The sequence below is a fragment of the Pimephales promelas genome, chromosome 6 (assembly GCF_988280905.1).
Source record: "Pimephales promelas chromosome 6, fPimPro1.hap1.1, whole genome shotgun sequence".
Classification (NCBI taxonomy): Eukaryota; Metazoa; Chordata; class Actinopteri; order Cypriniformes; family Leuciscidae; genus Pimephales; species Pimephales promelas.
The window spans coordinates 6,536,294-6,558,171 of record NC_142774.1 but is presented as its reverse complement, the minus strand read 5'-3'; the positions used below and the strand labels follow the sequence as shown (position 1 = coordinate 6,558,171).

Sequence of the window (21,878 nt, the reverse complement as noted above, 5' to 3'; positions counted from 1 at the left end):
AGCTACAGTTCCAGTTCACAAACGATCAAAGAAAGACTACAGGTATGTAGACACATGATACAAATGTGCTGATGTCTTATCATGCTGATGTACTTATTAGTTAATCTTCATTGTACTTCATACACGCGTACTGTAGAGTAAAGTGAATCTGCTGCACTGTTAATAATGAGGGACGATAGCGTCATATTTCCATGTGGATCATGCAGGTGTGTTCTCATTTTATCCATTTCTCTCGTACTTTTGAGACAACACGATGTCTTGGATGTTTCTGGACTGGTTCGTCCCCGTCTATCTGCTGGTCTCAGTCCTGGTCCTGGCTGGTTTTGGAGCGTGTCTGTATTTTCTGGAGCCGGGTCTTCAGGATGCCCACAAGTGGAGCAGCAAGTCACTGAGGCACCAGCCGCTGGCTCAAACACACAGCAGAGATGACGACAGCAATGCGTTGTTATGATGGGACATGTGTGGACGTTTGTGCCAAATCATGCATTGATGCCACTTTATCAGAATCCATTGTGTTTTCTTTAGTCATATGCAATCAGATTACAGAGGAAAACTACAGAAGTCAATCCATTATTTACAATGATTATTATTTGCAATAATGGCAATTCAACTTGGGTCAGTGGGAAACTGAACTCGGTGTCGTGTTTTCAGGTGATAAATTAAACCAGTTGCATAGTAAAGTTCAGCCCAATGTAAAAATACACATTGCTATTCTAGCATCATTTTTGGTCAAGTTGCAGTGCATCGTACAGCTGACATGTTTACTTGTGTCAGCATATCCACAAAATAGACACGGATGCAAAATGCAAAATCAGAGAATCCCAAAATGAAGATTTCAGCCCTGCAAAATTTGATCAAATCCAGTGATTGTTCTCACACAAACCTCCCACACAAGTCAACGTTAGAATGAATTGTAGTGACATTTCGCCAAACTGGAGGAACAACCTTGACATTAGTGTGAAGGGTGGCGTGGTATTGTGTGAAAATACATTACATACAATAATCAAACAAGATGGAGTGTTTCCAGGTCATGACTGTCATGTATCGGGTGCTAAAATTGTCATTGGGCACCATAATGATGGAAATATGCAGCCTGTTCTCATCCCAAGGCATCATATACTGACACTTTTGACTTTCGTCTACATCCAACGCACATGGCACCCTTTAGCGTGAGAAGCAGATATATAGGGGGTAGAAGGCGCCCTCTAGTGGTCTAACCCTAACCTTACCCCAGACCTAAACCTACACATAACCGAAGTGTGTTATATTGACTTTAAAGGGTCCCATGTGCTTCTGATTTAGACAAAATTTTAAAAGTGTCACTATATGACGTCCTAGGATGAGAACGCGTTGAAATATGCATGCATGCCAGGCCAGTAGTTGGCGATGTCAAGGAACGTGTTATGAAACACTATGCGCCTATAGAGCTGGTAAGTCCCTCAAGTGGCAAGAAGTCAAGTGGACCTCCAGGTTGAAAAAGCGTCAATGCAAGTGAATGAGAGAAAATGCTTATTTTCTGATCCCGTTATGTTGTCCGTGAATTTTTTATATAATTTCTCATGTAACGAGTTTGACAGTATTGTATGATTCTTTGGCAAGCAGTTGTGGAATAGACATAACGAGAAAGACTACACGTCGCATATGTGACGTCGCCGCATAACACATTTTACCTCCACGTGCGATAATCTAAGGAAATTAGATCGAGATGCCCGTGTTTTGTTTCCAAATGTCACCATTCAAACAATGGTTCGTTTAGCGGGATCCGTGTGCTAGTGGTGGTGACGTATATCAAATGCGTCGAAAGCAGGAAGAGTTGTAGTCCACAAAGTGCTCTCACACAAAGTCTAACCGTATGAAAATTCTACCCGCTAAATTGTAGCATTCTTTACACGAAAAATTATATAAAAAAATCACTGACAACGTATGTTCACATTCATTGCAAAATTCAAATGGGATTAGAAAATAATAATTTTCTCTCATTCACTTGCATTGATCATTTTTAAACCTAGAGGTCCAGCGGGGTTAGCGGAAGGGGCGGGACTTATGAACATAAACTCGGCATGATGTCAACACTTTCATAAATGTGTGTTTTTGTTGTTTACACAGAGACGATAACGGTATTGTTTTCAAATACTTTTTCAAATAAGTTTTCAGTCCTTCAAAACGCTGTTGTCGTGTGAATGAACAGCCAAAACACATAGAAGTTTTGTTAAGTTTTTATTTGAAACGATGTCTTGTAAACGGCCCAATACGAAAAAAAAGAACACTGTTTTTAAGTGCTTATTTGTGTGCTACTGTTCTTATCCGAGGTCTGTATATTTTCATGTGCGAATACTTTTGTGTCTCTTAACTTTACCGTCTAGATTTGCACTGATTTTCATTTACAGAATGCAATGTTTCTTGGAATAAAACTGTTGGTTAATATTTTTTTGGACAATCAGATTCATATATAATAATGTCATTGATAATGAAGTGGACAATTGTAGAATGTTTTTCCCCCTTCTTGGAAATAAACAAACTTGATTTTTGAGTTTCACAAAATCTGCCATTTAGCGAGTATGATGTGAAGAGAGTGGGTGAATGAGACAGTGGAGCTTCAGATGAGAAGAATGGAGGGAATGTAAGTCTAGGACCCACCATTTCCTGATACACTCTTCCCCCTTCATTCTCTCGCTTCTCTCGTCCAGTAAACAGACCTCAGGATCACAGGTCAGTAACATTACATATCACGTTTAGAATTAGATGTACACTTTTTCTGTATATTCAATGGAAAAATAGACTTTTGTCATGGTTCTTTTGAACAACGTACTACATATTTTGTGTTAGCCTACTCAAACTTTTTCATGAAATCTCATAGGCTGTGTCTTACTGCAATGAACCCATGTGAGCAAGACCCGACTGGAAACACGTTAGGATTTTCCTTCAACACATCCTCTCTGTCCTCAGCAAGACTCTCTCCAAGTCTTGAGCCTGTTTATCCTTCCCCTTCCAGTCTCTCACCATGTCCAGTTACCTCAAACTCCTCTCCCTCCCGTCTCTCACCTTTATCCACTCCTCCTTCTCGTCTCAGTCCATCGTCTCACTTTATTTCATCCTACTCTCCTGTTCGTCTGTCTCCTTGTCCCACATGTGATCCATCTACATCACCCACTAGAGTGTCCCCCTGTCCTGTGCCTCTTTCCCCCTCTGTCGTCTTAATAAAGCCCATCCACATTTCCTCCTTCAGTCAGACCGGCCAAAGCGTGAAACAAGAGAACCAGATTGACAGTTCTCCAACCAGGTATGTTAATCTCAATAGAAATGTTTTTTGATGCTAAGGAGCACCAAATTTGTGTGAACAAGACTGTGCAGCTTCTTTACATAAGTATTAACCTTCTTATGGAAGACTATTTGTGAAGAGCTTTGATTGATCATGGGTGATTGTTGATTTTCAGTCTGTTCCAATGGTACAAAACATGTCAATATTTAAATAGGTTGGTAAATTAATATTATATCAGATAATGAAATATGGTTTATTACTGTAAATTTTAAGTTTAGTGTGTAAACCAATAACCTTGCTACAGTTGATTGCTAAAGTTCTGGCAAAATTACGTAAAAATTACGGTTTACTTTTTTACAGTGTAGGTGTTTTTTACAGTGTAGCCACCAAATGGCGAAAACGAAGTGTGAAGGGACCTTAATTTCCAAACATTACATATTTGCTAATGTCTTTAATTTTACAATATTTTACCCCGTTGAAAAGTTGGATAAAAAGTTACTTCATTTTGTTGATCAAACCTAATAATACTCATCCATCCTTCCATTGTTCTTTGTTCTAAAGCATCATCAATAAAGTGGATACATCTCTGAATTCATCACAATTGAAGACAGTCAAGACCATTTCTCAAATAGAGACTACAATTAAAGATCCATTACATTCTGCCAATATACATGGTAAAACATGGCCAGACAGCAAAATATCTCGATTTTCACCCATTTCATCCACTGAGAGAAGCGTCAAATCAATCCCCATAACCAACACGAGGGGTCAAAAAAAGCAAACTGGCCAACAACAAGATTCACTCAAACCTCAACGGCAAGATAAACTAAAACAAACTTCGAACGTCTGTTTCAGGGAAGTTGCCAAGCCTCCAACGTTTGTGAGCATAAGCCCTAAAAACCTCAGACATGTTGAAAAAGGGGAAAGCAGACCACAAAATTTAGCAGGCTCTCAAAAGAAGAGGCAATCCCAGGACCCTACTTTAGTTCGAATCCGGCTTGGATTGATTAAAACAGGGAGGATTATAAACTCTACTGCCCACGTGTCTAATCTGGAGAAGATCAAGGGAAGCAGTGAAGAGAACAACCCAAAAATTCAGAGCGATGGACATCCTGCTGTTTCAGAAAAGTTACAACAGCCCGTTCGTTCAAAGATAATTTGTGGGGCAGCCACACAGATAAAAAGACCTACCATGATGCGTCAGAAACCTCAAAACCACCCACAACTCTACAAAAAATCAACAAAACCAGCCTCATCACCTAAAGATACATCAAGCCTGAAAAATGGAAGTTCTCCAAAGCAATACAGTGAACTGGTTTCATCAAGCCGAGCTTCAGAGGACTGCAACACCACCAACGATGGATCTAATGAAAGTAATATGGTGATTAGCTACTCTCAACACAATCAAACCAATGCCAATGAGTCCAACCAAGAGTCTAAACCAAATATCAGGCCTCAGTCCGCAGCTTCCGAGACTTCCGTCATCACATCCCATAACAATAATGCATCAGATCAGTGCGGCCGAATGAGCGGCTTCCAGTTCCCTTTGAAGAGTCCCAGATCATTCACCGAATGCGGTCAGCTGAGCAGAATCTGTAGACCTATGATCAAAAGAACACCTGACAGTAGACCGACATACTTCAAAACTCCTCAGGCATGGAGTAGACCTTCCTCAAACCAAACAGCGAACACAGGGAGGGATGTCAGAAATGCATCCCAAAATAGACACAACCTTTCAGATTCAGAATCTCCCAAGTCCTCTTCAAGCGAAGCGTCCGTGCATGAAGATTACAGATTCGGAAGAAAATACAGGGGTGTATGTTTATACGAAAAGCGCGATAATAAGTTTGGTGACAAGAAACGTGATTGCATGGCGCAGTGTCCGTTCACTCTAGATCAACGACAAGAGCCCAAACACACACTTCATACTACAGATTGTGACAGATTTAGAGAAATAAACCACCCGTGGTTAAGAGAGCAAGAAGACCCCCCACCCGTACAGCCATCTGTAGTCGCAGACATGAGGAGTGGAGCTGATGTACAGTCCTGTCCTGAAGAATGCGTGTCTACAGGTAAGTGCAAAGACAAATTGCTGGAATTACATTAGGATTGAATACATTAGAAGCCTCACGTAAATTTAGTAGATAAACAATCTAAGCATGGAGAATATCATGTGTCAGATAGGAAGACTTAAACTAGTCATTAGTGGCACATGTTTGGGCGAGAGTCACAGTTAGTACTTCTCATAGGGATTTGAAACTCCATAAGCCGAAATATTTTACTTAGGTGCACAATACATATTGATACCTCAAATTATGTGGCTCAGGAAAACAACCAACCACCCAGAACACTGTAGCAACTGCATCAAAAAATCACGTAGTAGAACACCTTATTGCATAGAAAGTTTTAAAACTCACTCATAACACTGAACAGCACTGACCTAACCAGCGTGTGTGTTACTAGGGTGGAAAATGGACACTCGCCAGGCACCAAATGCGAGTAAAACCTGTGTTGCAGAGTTTATGAAACGGTGTCAATCACCAGTTGGCTGGTAGCAGTTTTATGAAACAAATTGTGAGAACATGAACAAACGTTATAGAGCCAGATTAAACATTATTATCGGCCGATATTAGGCATTTTCCAAACTATCGGTATCGGCAGTTATAATGGCCGATAAATTAATATTTAAAAAATAAAATAAAAACGGACGAAACATGCTTCAACCATGTCATGAGTGTTGGAGTTGTATAGTTTGTCCACCAGAGGGCACTCTACACCGTCCCTGTTGGCAACACTCGTGTATAACGCGCCACACATCCTGCAACCTGCTGGTAGCAGGTTGCTTATAAGGCAATGTAGGGACTAATTATTATTTTATTTATCAGAACTTTAATATATTTTGATGTTCCTCTGTTCTTTTGTGACTATAAAAGAAACAAGTTTCTTTTTAAAATGTATTATCATATTATTTTAGTTAAAACTCATAAATAACTACAAATAATTCATGTTAGGGAAATCTGTTAATGTTTTGTTGCGCGTTTTCTGGAAAAATAAATAAATAAATATCAGCCGATATATCGGAATATCGGATTTTAAAACCAACAAATATTTGTATCGTATCGGCCTTCAAAATCCTTTATCGTTCGGGCTCTAAAACGTTATGCTCGGGACAGTTGACGGGGCAGTGTTGAATCGTCAAGAAAGTTTAAGACTTGGCAATTTAAAAATTCGGTAACACTCCTGTTTTCGGTCGAAGCCCACAGTAGTTGATTGTCGATCTCACACGTGCGTGATCATTAGTGAATATCATCTCAAACCTCCTCCGTGTGTTCAACATTTGATTCGGATGAACAATTCATTTGAGCTGATATTCTCAGAACACCACACAGTGTTAGGTTTGAGATGATATTCACTAATGATCTCGCGCGTAAACTCGACAATCGACTACTATGGACTTTGACCGAAAACAGGAAGTAAATACAGGTATGTGAGCTGACTGAAATAACATAATTTTTTATTCTTTCACATCTACTGCAGTCAGATTGACCGTGGTCCACTTAATAACACCACGCACATGGCTGTGCACTCGTAATGACAAATCAAAGATGTTAAGAGGCTAAAAGAACATACCCCATTGAAGTCAACAGGGTGCGAAATGAATTTTAAAAAGAGGATAACACAGTGTAGGCAACACCGATTTTTGATGTTTTTGTCTGTTCTGACAGCACTCCAAATGTACAAAAAATGAGCTCAATGTTAAAATTGACTGGAGTTCTCCTTTAAGTAGCCATTGAAAATCTCTTTGGGATCATGTGATTAGATTGTGATGTCACTGTGCAAAGGGTATATGCTCAAGACTCAGTATCTATATGAACCCTTTAAACCCAAATATTCATGAGTTGGCTATACAGAGTGTTTACAATATAGATGGGAAAGGACAAACTGTAAATGGTTGCATGCGAAATAGGGAGCCCGCCTTATCATCAAGCACAGCCCTGTCTAAACACATTGAGATAACCCTGTTTTGAGGTGAAACCACATTGACGCGGCACTTCAGTGGCCACTGTATACGCCACAAACTCTCCACATGTGAACGGAGCTCATGGGACAAGCAGGCACCGGAATACAAAGGCGTAAAATGTGAGTAGGCCTATAGTTTTGATGACATAAGAAGTGCAAATCAAAATTAAAATTTTGTTTTGTACCATGTGGTATAATGTGAGTTTAAGTTAATATGAAAGATTGTATTTGCATAAATTGATGTATTTCAGAATATTGAATGAGTAATATAGAACGGAGAAGATAGTTGGAAAATAAGAGGACTTGATGACGTCGACAGAATGGGATAGTTATAGTTGTTAGGCTATTTGTTTATGAACTATTTTGCTCCATAAACTCCTATTTTGGAGCCATTAAAAAAAAAAAACTTTTTACTTAAAGAGTTCCGTTGTAGGCTAATCTACATTCTGTCGCATTGTTTTATCTTGTACGCTGACTTCACACAGCAGCCATTTTGAAATCGAAAGCGAGGCAACATTGTCTTGGACTACCAATCTGAATCTGCTGCCGCAATATAAACTATTAGATGTTAGGCTAATATCCAATATGGGATATGTATATATTTCATCCCTGCTTCTTTTTTACGTTCTGAATAGAATATATATATATATATATATATATATATATATATAAAATGTATTTATAATTGTATAAATTTCACTGTATATAGTCTAAAATATGAAAGAAATGTATGTGCATTTTTAGAATAACAAATTTGTACATTAAACACAAAAAAACGCCATCGCATTCGCGACTCTTCTATGAATAAAGGCAACACTTCCGGTTTTCTTCCCACCGGAGCGATTTCAAAATGACGAAATCAGCGTATTAATCATATTATCACAATAGCCTTATTTTCTGCTTGATACATCAGGCTTAGTAAAGTGGCCTATATAAATCTGTAGAAAACTAGCTAAAACAAACACAGACAAACGGCTATGAGTTAAATATCAGAGTGCCGCTCAAATATCATATCATCCAACGACCCGAATCCCTAATTCAGGTCGACCCGCGCACTGAGCATGCGCGCTGCATCCCCCAGTCTCCCGTTAGTTTCCTTGGTAACGAAAAAAAAAAAAGGGTGGAGGAAGGAATGAGGTGCATCGAGCTGCGAATAGAAAGGCGAGAGACCGAGTGAAAGAAAGAGGAAGAGAGGTGAACCTGAACACATGATCATTCCCTAACTGCTGCCTTAGTCTACTTATAGCCTACTTTAATAAGACTGTAAAACCGCGGAGAAAGGCAGATAAGGACGCGAATAAAACACATCCTGCGATCGCTACAAAAACAAGGATTGGTAAGTGGGAAGAGTGTTTCCCTTTAATTAGGCTACTCGTTATCACTCGAATCCGTTTGAGGTAAATACACGAACAATTCGGGAGAATGTGTGTGCATGAACCCATGAACATACTCACATACTAATGTATAAACTGCTAGTGACGTTTAAAATGCGAGTAATATTAATATCATTCTACATGAAAGACGCACATCATGCAGAGTCGCTTGAAGGAAATGTCTCTTGTTGTGTTCATATAGTGCGTGGGAAAGGTCGAGCCGTGGGTGATTCATCCGATAAAGAAATTTGTTGAGTGCTTCTGTAATAATTCATTTGTTGCTTATTATTGTGGCATATGGTGTTATATAGACTGGGAAATAAATAGCACACACAGGTGTTTGTCTTTCTGAGTCCAATTATTTACTGTCTAATCTTTGTTCTTATCACCAATTAATCCTGTTGTTTCTTATTAACTACATATTGTCCATGCAAAACAGTGTAGGGGAGAGTGGGGTAAACTGTGCCACCTTTTACTTAAATTGCCCAGGGAATAAGAAATAGGACTTCAACCTATATTTCAAGATTTCTGCTGTACAGTGTAATTTGAAAGTAGCATAACATATACAGCTTCTGAATATTATTATATTATTATATTAATTTAGATATTAATGTGAACAACACTATAATACGTCTTATTTTTTAGAATATTTGAATGTAGTTATACCACTTACATTTCAAATAATATCATCATAACAACAAAATTGTTTTAAGCTGTATTTTGCTGCATATTTTTTTACATTTAAAAATGTTCGGAATATTTTATATACGCTTACATTCAAATACAATTATTTGAATTCATTTCAAATAAATAATTACAATTATAATATTAATATAAACAAAACTATTTTAGTTTATGTTTTGCATTTAAAAGTGTACAATTCACGATATTTGAAGGTAGTAATACTGTAAAAAAAAAAATTTCATGATTTGTAATCACATTTTTTCTTTTGTCAAAACAATTTAAATAATTACGTAGTTAATTACCAGATTACATAATATTTTGAGTTTCTGATGATTAAATCAATCTCCTTCATTGTATTAACTCAATTTTTTTCATTTCAATGAACTTAAAATTTTAAGGCAACCAGGTTAGTTACTTTTTTAAGTTAAACCAACAATATTTTTTTACAGTTTAGGATTTGTAATAGTACATTTTGGATGTAAAGCTTAATGTCTCCTTTACATCCTAATAATTTGATTAATCTTTAGCCAAATAATTTGCATTGTTGTATAAATTGGAAATTCAATGTTTTTTTTTTTTTCTGTGGATTCATGATTTGACACAAAATTTATTGTACTTGCTATGTAAGTACTTTGAATCAATTTTCTCATGTGCAGCACCTTAAATATGATCACATGACAAAGCACAGTTTGCTAGGGTTAAGGACGGCATGGTGTCGTGTCGGATTTATAGTGTAATAACACCTAGCCTGATTAAATGTATTGAATGTTGATTCTTTCACACAGACATGTCAGAAACTGTGCCCCCTGAAGTGAGACCTAAACCTGTCGTCCCAGCCAAGCCCTCTCATGTGGCACCACCTTCTGGCACTCCCTTTTTGCCTTCACCCCAAGGAACAGGGGGTGAAGGTCAAGGGTCAGGTCGAGGATCTGCATTGCTTGGATACATCGGTATAGACACCATCATCGAGCAGATGCGGAAGAAAACCATGAAGACAGGCTTTGACTTCAACATTATGGTGGTTGGTGGGTGGGAGAGTGATTAAGTTTCTGTTTTAATCCAGTAGTTCTTCCCGAGTGACCGTTTCTTACCATTCCTCCTCGCTTTCTCTCTCCAGGTCAGAGTGGTCTTGGGAAGTCCACTTTAGTGAATACTCTCTTTAAGTCACAGGTGAGCAGGAGGAGCGCAAGCTGGAGTCGTGATGACAAGATTCCGAAGACTGTTGAGATTAAATCTGTCTCGCATGGTAAGAGAATATTGATCATGACTTCTAAACATGTAACAGTGTCTCAGTCAGTAAGGACTTTAGATATACAAAGACAATGCACTCATATTGCTATTGCTAAATAAAAGAGCCAATCGCCAATTGGTAAAATCATTGTGCCACTGCAGCTGCCTTTAGAAGCTCAGTTTGCTCTGTGTTCTGAGACGTGCGCTTATATACCGCATGTGCAATGGTTGGTCCAGCCTGAAAAATTTTGTCATGATTTGACCATCTAGAAACAAAATGTATGAGACGGTTGTTGTCAGATTTCATTGGTGATTTCAAAGAGGAAATTTAATCATATGCTTGGTGAACAGCTACAGTATAGAGAATTTGATGTTTTCCCATTTAGTGTTTGCATGACTGAAATAGCTGTACGATAGGCGTATCAAAGATGGCCGCCGACTTAAATGACTTGCCTTGAGGGGCCTTTGGCTTTTAGCTGCAGTTTGCTATAAAACAGACCATTTACCGGACAGAATGGGCTAATTAAGAAAGACTCAATTAGTGTCTGCTCATTTTAATCAATACACCAGGAACTGGAGCACAGTGGTGACCTTTAGTGTGTACGGTGCGTAAGTAAGATGTGTGTATGTGCCCAGGAGTAATATGTGTGTATGTGCCCAGGAGTAAGATGTGTGTATGTGCCCAGGGTAAGTCAGGAGGTCAGATAGGTGAACAGCTGGCAAACTAAATGATACCATATGCACCCAAATGGTGTTTAGAAAAAGGCACTTATATGTAATCATGTTTTAACCTTGTGTAGACCGATGTGTGATATTGTTCTGTAGATTGTGTTAAATGGAAGTCATTAGAAATCAGGTGCAAATATTTTAAATCAAAACTACATTGAGTCTGGATAAACAGTATAGTTCACCCGAAAATGACACCTGTGTTATTTACTCACCTTCATGTTGTTCCACACCTGTATGACTTTCTACTGTGGAACACAATAGGAGACATTTTTAAAGGGATAGTTCATCCAAACATTCTGTCAAAATGTACTTATTCAAAATCCATAAAACTTTGGGTAATCTTTGAAACACAAAGTAAGCTACTTTTAATGAAACATGAGAGGTTTCTGTCTCTACATTGAAATTCAAGGTAACTAAAGCTTCTAGAAGCTCCTAAATGAATTGTAAAAACAAGTGGTTTAATCCAAGTCTTGTGAAGAGATGCAACCATAGGATGCAACAGATTCGCTAAAACCCCGCCCTCCCTAGTTACTGTTGCTACGCCTGTCAAGCTTTCGCGGCTGGCACATCTATTACAGTGTGTATGCACCGGTGTCAGACATTCCCAATCAGATATCTAGTCATTTTTGGCGAACGTGTGACTGCAGTATTCCATTTGACGGATATATCCACGACATAATATGCAACCGATTAGAGAATAATTTCTTAAAAATTGAAACTAAAGCCTATAAATTAGTCCCAGCGCAAGCAGCGCCTCATATGCTGACTATTCAAATGGGAAACACACAAATTGAGGAACATAGATGTTCGTACACAGCAGGGTATGTAAAATGAGAAAATAATCCAATTAATTATAAATCAAACTGTTTATCCATAAATCTTGTGGAATAACACTAACACTGGGAGAGCCGCGATCGGATTGGGTTAAAGTTACTTAGTAGGCCGTCGATTAACAAAATGCTGAAATATATTTTAAAGTATGTCAGTGAGCCTCCGTCTTGTCTTTAATCGTCTTATTTCACGTTAAAATATATGCATTATGGACAAAGAACCGTCAATATTTCCAAGCAATGGGCGTTTTTGTTAATCCTGTCGACATTTAGTTGTGAATGGGTCTCCCACACTGCTTGATCACGCCCATCATTTCTCCCCGCGGCTTTTAGATTTTCGGGAAGGAAAAAAAAATCCACTTCCCTGTCCAAACTTTTAGGATACCGGGTATCAGATTTGAACAATGCTTTGGCATGTTTCCCTCGCTCGAAAGCTTGCCAAACCTCCCGCTCCTAGTTACGGTTGCTAAGACACGATTGTGACGGTTTTCTGGCGTGGCTTAGCGAAGTCTCAATTTAGGCTTTTATTTACATCTAATCAATGATAAACACATAGATAGTGCACAAATGCATGTATGTGTCGTGTATTGCGTTTTTTCTTTTTTTTGGTGTATGGTTTTGCTTTCAGTAACTTACAACGATGATATGAGCCTCTGAAGGTTCTAAATCCAGTCACTGTTCTCCACCGGAGCCGCTCACGTCAGTTTTGTGTTGTGCGTGCGACCCAAATACTGCTCTCCACCCAGATGTAAAAGCTGCTATCAGTTAATGAAGATTTAATGTATGAACTCGTTGCTCGATTGGACTCGTGTCTTATCAAGTGAGATGACCTTTCAGTTTTATGGACGTCGCCCTCTTTGATATTTTGGTCACTGTCGCTTTGGTTACTGGTAAGAAAATACGCGCTTGACTAATGTTGCATGTGTGAACCGGACATTTCGAGACTCACACCTTTAAGTAAATGAGGTTGCCAACCCCAAAAACTGACCGTGTAAACATAGCCAAGTTTTGGTTACCAGTACTTTCAATAGAGGGAGAGAAACCCCTCAAAGAAACCTACCAAATCCTCTCAGATATTTGTGTTTGGAAGATTAACCAAAGTCTTATAGGATTGGAACGACATGAGGGTGAGTAAATGATGACAGAATTTTCATATTTGGGTCAACTATCCTTTCTTTTTTTTTTTTTTTTTTTGTCCATATAATGCAAAACATTGGAACTTTCATTGTATGGACAAAATAATGGAGGTTATCTTGTGACATTGAACCACTGTATCCCGTCTGATCCCATATTATACTCTGGTATTTAAACAGAAACAATCACTGTAATCTTACATTCTGCATTTGTAGCTCTGATAAATGTTGATTTTGCAGTGATTGAGGAAGGAGGGGTGAAGATGAAGTTAACAGTCGTTGATACACCAGGCTTTGGGGACCAAATCAACAATGATAATTGGTGAGTATTGTGTGATTTCTGTTAAAGCGATACTTCAGGATTTAGCATTAAGCTTTGTATTAGTAGAAAACCTGTAGTATTTTCGAATTTCCATGCTTTCCACCCTCATATCCCCCTGAGACGAGAGATTTATGTATTTTTTGTCTGGAAAAAATCCTCCGATGATGCAAAAATCGTCATTGTGCGTCATCGGAGGATTTTTTGGCCAGAGGCTAAAGACAACGTAAACATAAACGAATGGCGACTGTAGAACGCAAAAGCCGAATCCCGGACATTTTGAGCGATCTTGAAACACATTTTCGGGGAGACTCACTAGTAGCCTAGACTTGTTGTTTAACTACTGCGCTCTGTTACCGGTAGGCGTGGCCTTATAGGGCAGTGAAGCAAGTGCATTCTGGGAGTTGTTGTCTTTCATCTACATAAGCCAAAAATACATTTCTGGCTTTACTCAGTCTAGAAAGCTCCAAATTCAAAAATATATGTGACCCATTTTAAATACACATTCATCTTTCCAGACGTGAAGTATCCCTTTAAATCCAGAGGACTCATAGCTATTTTCAATCAATTGAGTTTTTGCAAATGATCCAAAATGCCATCACTGCATCGGAGAAACTGAGGACATGCATTTGTGTCAGCCACTAGTAACTGGCATCCAAAACATTCAAAGTGTGAGGGTCAGTGTTTCGACTTCCAGATTTAATTTCCTGAGACAAGATGTTGATTGTTGGTAGAGATGCCAAATGTGAGTGTGGTTTGGCAGCTCGCCCCCAGCAATCACAGATCCAAGGGTCTCCGTAAAGCAACACAGTACTTTCTGTCATTTAAATGCCTCAGACAAAACGCTGTTGCGTTGGGGGTTGAATCTTCTGTTGGTGACTGTCATGACAATGAAAAACATTTCATTCATGATTAAACGAAGCATACCTAAAACTTTAACACTGTTGTTTTTTTACTGCCTTTCACAAAGAAAGTCTGTTTTTCTTCATGTGCTTCCATTTCCTTTTCATGTACTCTAACACAACTCTCCACATCCCACACTGTTGATTCGTTCCTGTTTGTTCTTAGCTGGGAGCCCATATCCAAATACATCAATGAACAATATGAGAAGTTTTTAAAGGAAGAAGTCAACATTGCTCGCAAGAAACGCATCCCTGACACCCGAGTGCACTGCTGCTTGTACTTCATATCCCCAACTGGACACTCGTGAGTTTACACATTTTACTTTAGCTCACATATGTAAAACAGCTCACATAGTGTGTACACTTATGCATACGCATACTTTTTAAAAAGATACCCTATTACAGAAATAATACTTAAGTTCAAACTCAATGTAATGTTTTTAGACACTTAATTGCATGTTATTTGCAATTAAATGAAAGTACATTATAGTTTACATTCATATCAAATGCAATTAGTTGAATTTAAGAGTACATCTTTAATTTCATAATTAGTTCTATTGCTTTTATATATGGTTAAAGCGAATTGCCGAATGTACTGACAAGCATAAATGATAAACAAAAAAATAATAATGTAATGTCATTTCTATTGAAACTTGTATGTCATGTATATATTTTAATTACACCTTTGTAATGAAGGCCTGGTGTCACAGACAGGGCTTAGATTAAGCCAGGATTAGGCTTTAGTTCAATTAAAACATTTAAGTAGCTTTTATAAACATACCTTAGAAAAAACTGCACTTTGAGACAAAACAATATTACATATTACTAGGGCTGTCAAACGATTAATCGCGATTAATCGCATCCAAAATAAAAGTTTGTGTTTACATGTAAACACAAACTTTTATTTACAAACTTTTATTTTGGATTGCACTGGAATGTCTCAAAACATGACATATCTTAAAATATATAGGACTGTCAAACGATTAATCGCGATTAATCACATCCAAAATAAAAGTTTGTGTTTACATGTAAACACAAACTTTTATTTTGGATTGCACTCTAATGTCTTAAAACATGACTTATCTTAAAATATATAGGGCTGTCAAACGATTAATCACATCCAAAATAAAAGTTTTAATTTTGGAAACTTTTATTTTGAATGCGATTAATCGTTTTACAGCCCTACATATTTTAAGATATGTCATGTTTTAAGACATTCCAGTGCAAGTTGCTTTCAGTTAAAACAATTAAAACTTGCATTTTAGTCAGGGACCAGGCTTAAGTTTTGTCTGTGAAACCGGGGATTAACCGGGGATTAAAATATTAACTTTAAATGCAATATTGAATAACAAGCTACAATTCAAATTATAATCAAGTACATTGTGCTTTATAGTATGTCAGCCAACATATCAAAGTAAGTTTGCTTTAAAGCATGATGAAGAGCATTTAAAATGTCATTTAAATCTTTTATTTTGACATTATTGACAGTGTGATTTTTAAAAGTGTACATAAGTGTTAAGAAATATAGCCATGAAAGTGTGCTCTCTTTAAATACACTTAAATGGCCTTCATTTAATTCATATCATATTATCTGCAAATTCACTTTTTTACAAATTTGAAGTACTTTACAAGTGCGCATTCAATACAATTAAGTGCACGTCTTTCTCATAAGAGCATCTAATCACATACTGAATCAGCTCACGTATTTCTTATATAGTTCAAACTGTAATTGACTAAACTGGTCTCTAGAAGACAGCAATAAGACATCTGGATTTCTGTGTGCTTCTTCAGAGTAGTCGCATCTCTCAGAATTCTTTCTATTATTTGTCAGTAATTGAAAAAATGCTTCCCGTTGCAGGTTTGGTAATTAAAACAAGCCGCTGTGGTGATTTAAGACCACATTCAGCCAGTAAGCTTCTGAATGCTTAACAGTAGTCAAACCGTGAACCTTAGGCAGACCAGTGTCCCGGTTATAAGATTATATCACTCTATTAATCATATATCTTCTCCCTTATTTCCCCTTCTCAGGCTTCGCCAGTTGGATATTGAGTTCATGAAACATCTGAGTCGTGTGGTCAACGTCATTCCTGTCATTGCCAAATCGGACACACTCACTCTTGAAGAGAAAATTGAATTTAAACAAAGGGTGAGGATGAAAGACGGATTCACAGGGTGATTCATAATCAAGTCAGTCACACCGATTAACTAGAGTTCACCATACTCCCTTGCAGGTGAGGAAGGAGCTGGAAGCGTGTGGGATCGAGTGTTATCCGCAGAAAGAGTTTGATGAGGACACGGAGGATAAGAGTGATAATGATAAGATCAGGGTAAGATCTTGCATGCTGTTTTCTTTTTTTATCTCTTTGGACGCTCTCATCTGTTGGTCAATTTTTTTTCACATTATGTTTGTCCCATTACAGGAGACAATGCCCTTTGCCGTGGTGGGAAGTGATAAAGAATACCAGGTCAATGGGAAACGAGTTTTAGGGAGGAAGACACCCTGGGGAGTGGTGGAGGGTGAGTGGGCAGAAGTGTTTGCGGTGTTATTTTTCTTTTATACGCATATTTCTAAGATAAAAATGGTCTGTTAGTGTCACTATGCCAATAATATTTATTTCTGTTCGATTAAAGTGACATTTTTAAGTTTCCTAATTAATCAAAGTGCCATACACCCTCGGACCCCTCATGTAAATACACATAATAACCCTATTTTAAAAGTTTGTAATAGCTTAATTGAACGATTTACACGTTTTACAGTTGAAACGTGATGATCAAACGTCACTTGATCAATTAAAAACTTGCTTATTTGATTAGTAAAATAGAAATAGTGCAGAATCTTAAAGGGATACTCCACTTTTTTTGGAAATAGGCTCATTTTACAACTCCCTCAGAGTTAAACAGTTGGGTTTTACCGTTTTCTAATCCATTCAGCTGATTTTTTGATGTTTAGAAGAATATCAGTAACCAGACAGTTTCTGGTCTCATTGACTTCCATAGTATATTTTTTCCTACTATGGAAGTCAATGAGACCGGAAACTGTCTGATTACTGATATTCTTCTAAATATCAGAAAATCAGCTGAATTGATTCGAAAATGTTAAAACCCAACTATTTAACTCTGAGGGACTTGTAAAATGAGCCTATTTCCAAAAAAAGTGAAGTATCCCTTTAAAGTCCCCCTGTAGTCAATACTTTTATCCCTTAAAACTCATCTTTGATCACCAAAATTACATATTTAAAAGTGTTTTCCTTGAAAAAAAAAACTTCATGCATTAAAATAGGTTGGATATAACACACTCTAGCCTCATTTAGTAGTTCTATGAAAATGCTAATTAGCCCCACCTCCACTCACTCACACCATCACGCGTTGATGTAGGTTAAAAGGTAGTTTGTGATGTCAGAAACACTAGCAATTTCAAACCACGCTTTTGAGACTGTCTTTGGTTCACTGCAGTTTTAAGGAGAAAATACTCAGCAATGGTGTTGACTTGAGAATTGGTTTGTCTTAAAGCAGATTAAAAACACCACATAGACATATAAACAACATTAAAAGCTCCCACCACTTAATATTTCTGAAGGAATTTTCCATAAAATTTGTTTCAAATTTGCTTGAAGTTCGTTTGTTTTCGGGTTTCAAATTAAACTTTGAATGACAGATTTCCAATGTGACCCTACTGAACCCAACTACATGTGAACAGAGTTTGCACATCACCTACAATATTTGGGTAATTTTCTATGTATTATAGTCCCAGAAGAAAATCAGATTATGTTTCACTCAAAACATGGACTGAAAATGCTTCCAAGAGGATTATGTTTTAGCTTGCACAAATAATACACATATGTGAACACGAGGCATTTTAATCACTTTTTTTTCTACAGATGACACATTTTACCATTTGTAGTTGTGTACACTATATTGCTGTGTTGGTGCATGTTTCTGACAATACAAGTTTTTTTTTTTTCCCCGTCCCTGTAGTTGAAAACCCAAACCACTGCGAATTCTCCTTACTTCGTGATTTCATGATTAGGTGATGTATGCAACTTTATTTGTTATAGTGATCTTAATAGTTTATTGTATTTACTACTGTTCAAAAGTTTGGGGTCAGTAAGTGTGTGTGTTTTTTTAAAGATATTAATATTCAGCAAGGAAGCATTAAATTGATCAAAAGTGACAGTAAAAACAATAAAAATGTTACAGGAGATTTGTATTTATAATAAATACTGTTATTCTGAACTTTCTACTCTATTCAACATTGATAAAAATAAGAAATGTTTCTTGAAAATCATATCAGAATGATTTCTGAAGGATCATGTGACACTAAAGACTGGAGTAATGGTGCTGAAAATTCAGCTTTGACATAACAGGAATACATTTACAATATATATATTTTTAATTAATTTTGATCATATAAATGCAGCCTTGGTGAGCATAAGAGATGACTTCCAAAAACTATTAAAAATCATAGTATTCCCTAAATTTTGAACAGTAGCCTAGTGTATAAATGCTAATATATATATATATATATATATATTAGGGCTGTCAAACGATTCATCGTGATTAATCGCATCCAAAATAAAAGTTTATGTTTACAAAATATATGTGGGTGCACTGTGTATAATTATTTTGTATTCATATAAATAAAAAATACACATGCATGTATATTTATAAAATATTTAGATTTATATATAATATAAATTATATATAAATCTATATACAGTATATACATGAAAATATTTCTTAAATATATACAAGCATGTGTGTGTTAATATATATATATATATATATATATATATAAATAATTATACACAGTGCACCCACATATATTATGTAAACACAAACTTTTATTTTGGATGCGATTAATTGCGATTAATCGCTTGACAGCCCTAATATATATATATATATATATATATATATATATATATATATATTTGTGTGTTTATTGCATTCTTAATATAAAAAAATATATATTGTATGTTTTCAATCTTTATGAAATATTACCAAAAACACTCGACACTAATTATGTTTTCATATACTCAGGTCTCACCTCCAGGACCTGAAGGAGGTCACTCATAACATCCAATACGAGACGTACCGTGCCAAGAGGCTCAACGATAACGGAGGTCTGCATCCCATCAACTCCTCTGGCCATGACACGCAAGAAAGCAACCTGTGAAGAAGAACAAGAAAAAAAATATCCAACGAGCAGTATAGTAAGGATGTGAGAGAAGACATAGATTCATCTTGTAATAATTCAGCTGTGCATGCTCAGAAGATCTCATCGCTGTGGAGGTTTTGTCTTTATGCTCCTTTTAACCCTTTGTGGAACTTGTCGTCATCTCTTGTCACAACCTTTGAAAATTTGGAAAAAGTGTTCCCCAGTTGCTCACTATGCTGACATTAGCGAGCGAGATTGCTCGTGATAATCGTGTCTTGTCCTCCGTCCTCCACTGCAACCTCTGTTAGACACATTTGAGCAGTTTGATTTAGTTAGAAGGGGGATTGCACTGCCACTGCAATCTGCAGCTTACTCAACGGGCCTTATCTATTAAAACATTTAGCACACTTTTAGTACCTGTTTCAATTGAACATGAATTAGCCTACTAAATCTTAACTTGCAAAGTGTTTTAATAAGTGTCCTCTCTTTGGGTACAGCAGTGTTTCTCTAAGTACTTTTTTATCTTTGCTGTGTATCTCTGCCAAAGGAAGTCTCAGAGGACTCTGAAGTGACCATTGAAGTATACAGATGACTGCAACAATTTAAACTAGTGCGTTTACGTTGCTTTCCAGTGGCCAATTCAGGAAGATACTGAAAGAACACTGATTAAAAATGATCAGTTCCTTTTACAAATCAAGAAGTTTTTCTTCAGCACATTTTGTATGCGTGTCTGTTGGTGTGAATGAGTAGAAAGGTTGCGTTTAACAAAGCTTTCTCATCATTTCGCATATGGTAAAAGTGATTTCTGTCTCTTATGTGATGTAAGTTTCTTTTTAATATCCCATGTGTGCCAATATTTTCAATTGTGTGTAATTACTTTTACATTTACTATCACAATAACACTCCCACGATCTCTGCACAGATTTATACACATTATGTTGGAATCTTAGAGATTCATACTGATCTTAAATCAGTTCACTGTTTTCATATCACATTTAATCAATGCTGGTGTGGAATAATAAAACACATTTGAACAGTAATTATGAAAATTATTTATATTGTATTTATGTTTTATTTATTGTGTTTTGATTTAATAAACATGGTTGGCATGGTTGTCTTGACTTTTTTTTTTCACATCTAAAAACTATACTTTTACCAGTTGTCTTTCTATTTTTATACACAGTTACATATACAGAAAAGAAAGACAGTTATTTGTTTCCAAACAGAAACGGAAAGAAGACTGTCATCTCGTATTTTGTCTGTAGGGGGAACTGTATAACAAAAGACTACATTTACGTCAGTATTCACAAAGCCCACTGGGTGGCGAAGTGCTGAATCGTAACAACACATCAGTTTACTGTATTCAGTTCACACAGTATTTTCTTAGTCCATCCGAATTCTTGTTTTGTTGTATGACTGGTGCCTGCCTGAGTGTAAAACGCTGTAACTAGGTTTGACTAAACATTTTATAGTGTCATCAGTGTGTTCTGATGAATCTTGTAAACCTGCCTTCATATTATCATTCTCGAGCGTGTTCTGCCCGCTCTGCCTCGAAAACCTCTAGCACTGAGGTGATTGATTTTAAGTGATAGTCAATTTGACATCGTTATTTATCGTGGCTTTTATATGATACAAAAATACCGTCGTCTATCAATGACCAAGTGTCGTTTCAGGAGCTTTGTGTGGATGGCTTAAAAAAGAGGCGGGGCCAAATGATCTTCCTGCTCTATACTCTGTCTGAGAGAAGTAGGCTAAGTTACTTCTTGTTCTTTATCATACTGGTTTGTGTAATGTACACCATGTACTGGTGTAGTGTACTGTCATACCACATTTTACCTCCGCTAACTTATTGAATCTAAATTCTCAATCAAGTGGAGTCTAACAGAAACGTTTCAGCACTGAAGGGATTCTTAATTTATTAAAATATCATCATTATCATAATCATTTATTTATTGTTTGATTAAGATACATTTGGTTATGCAAATATAGACCTAATCCACTGAATTTTATCTTAAATGGGTCACAAATAAACGTCTCTCGTATCTTCTATCGAGCCCAACAGCTGGTAGGCGGTACTGCATAGTAGACATTTCAAACAGCTACGCATGCTGCAAGTAATGACAAAATGGCTGACCTTCAGCTCACACAAATAAAGCCATCGTGAATCGTCGAACGGCTCTGGAAGGTGTTTGGATGTGTGCTTTTAATGTGCATTTTTTACATTACTTGTTTATTTAGGTTTGT

At 37.0% G+C, this 21,878-nt stretch overlaps 1 protein-coding gene across 4 annotated transcripts; it reads left to right on the top strand.

Annotated features, from left to right (window-relative positions):
* The first annotated feature begins 454 nt into the window (after positions 1-454).
* septin3 (septin 3) lies at positions 455-20,748 on the top strand. 4 transcript variants are annotated; one of them, XM_089132019.1, is made up of 12 exons: positions 455-2,709; positions 2,858-3,280; positions 3,821-5,331; positions 10,122-10,361; positions 10,454-10,582; positions 13,499-13,580; positions 14,646-14,783; positions 16,508-16,625; positions 16,711-16,806; positions 16,900-16,996; positions 18,455-18,506; positions 19,517-20,748. In XM_089132019.1, the coding sequence occupies exons 2-12, from the start codon at positions 2,874-2,876 to the stop codon at positions 19,650-19,652; spliced, it is 3,006 nt and encodes a 1,001-aa protein (XP_088988145.1). In that variant the 5' UTR covers positions 455-2,709; positions 2,858-2,873; the 3' UTR covers positions 19,653-20,748. The 4 variants fall into 4 exon arrangements, with proteins under 4 accessions (XP_088988145.1, XP_039543355.1, XP_039543348.1 ...); XM_039687421.2 differs by lacking the exons at positions 455-2,709; positions 2,858-3,280; positions 3,821-5,331 and adding an exon at positions 7,289-7,399; XM_039687414.2 differs by lacking the exons at positions 455-2,709; positions 2,858-3,280; positions 3,821-5,331 and adding an exon at positions 8,393-8,615.
* Positions 20,749-21,878: the final 1,130 nt, after the last annotated feature.

Bases quoted from the DNA above. Each gene is read 5' to 3' on its own strand.
- septin3 (XM_089132019.1), top strand. From the start codon at position 2,874: ATGAACCCATGTGAGCAAGACCCGACTGGAAACACGTTAGGATTTTCC. The intron at 10,583-13,498 runs GTAAGAGAATAT...TTGATTTTGCAG, and splicing joins GATTAAATCTGTCTCGCATG to TGATTGAGGAAGGAGGGGTG. The intron at 18,507-19,516 runs GTGATGTATGCA...TCATATACTCAG, and splicing joins CTTCGTGATTTCATGATTAG to GTCTCACCTCCAGGACCTGA.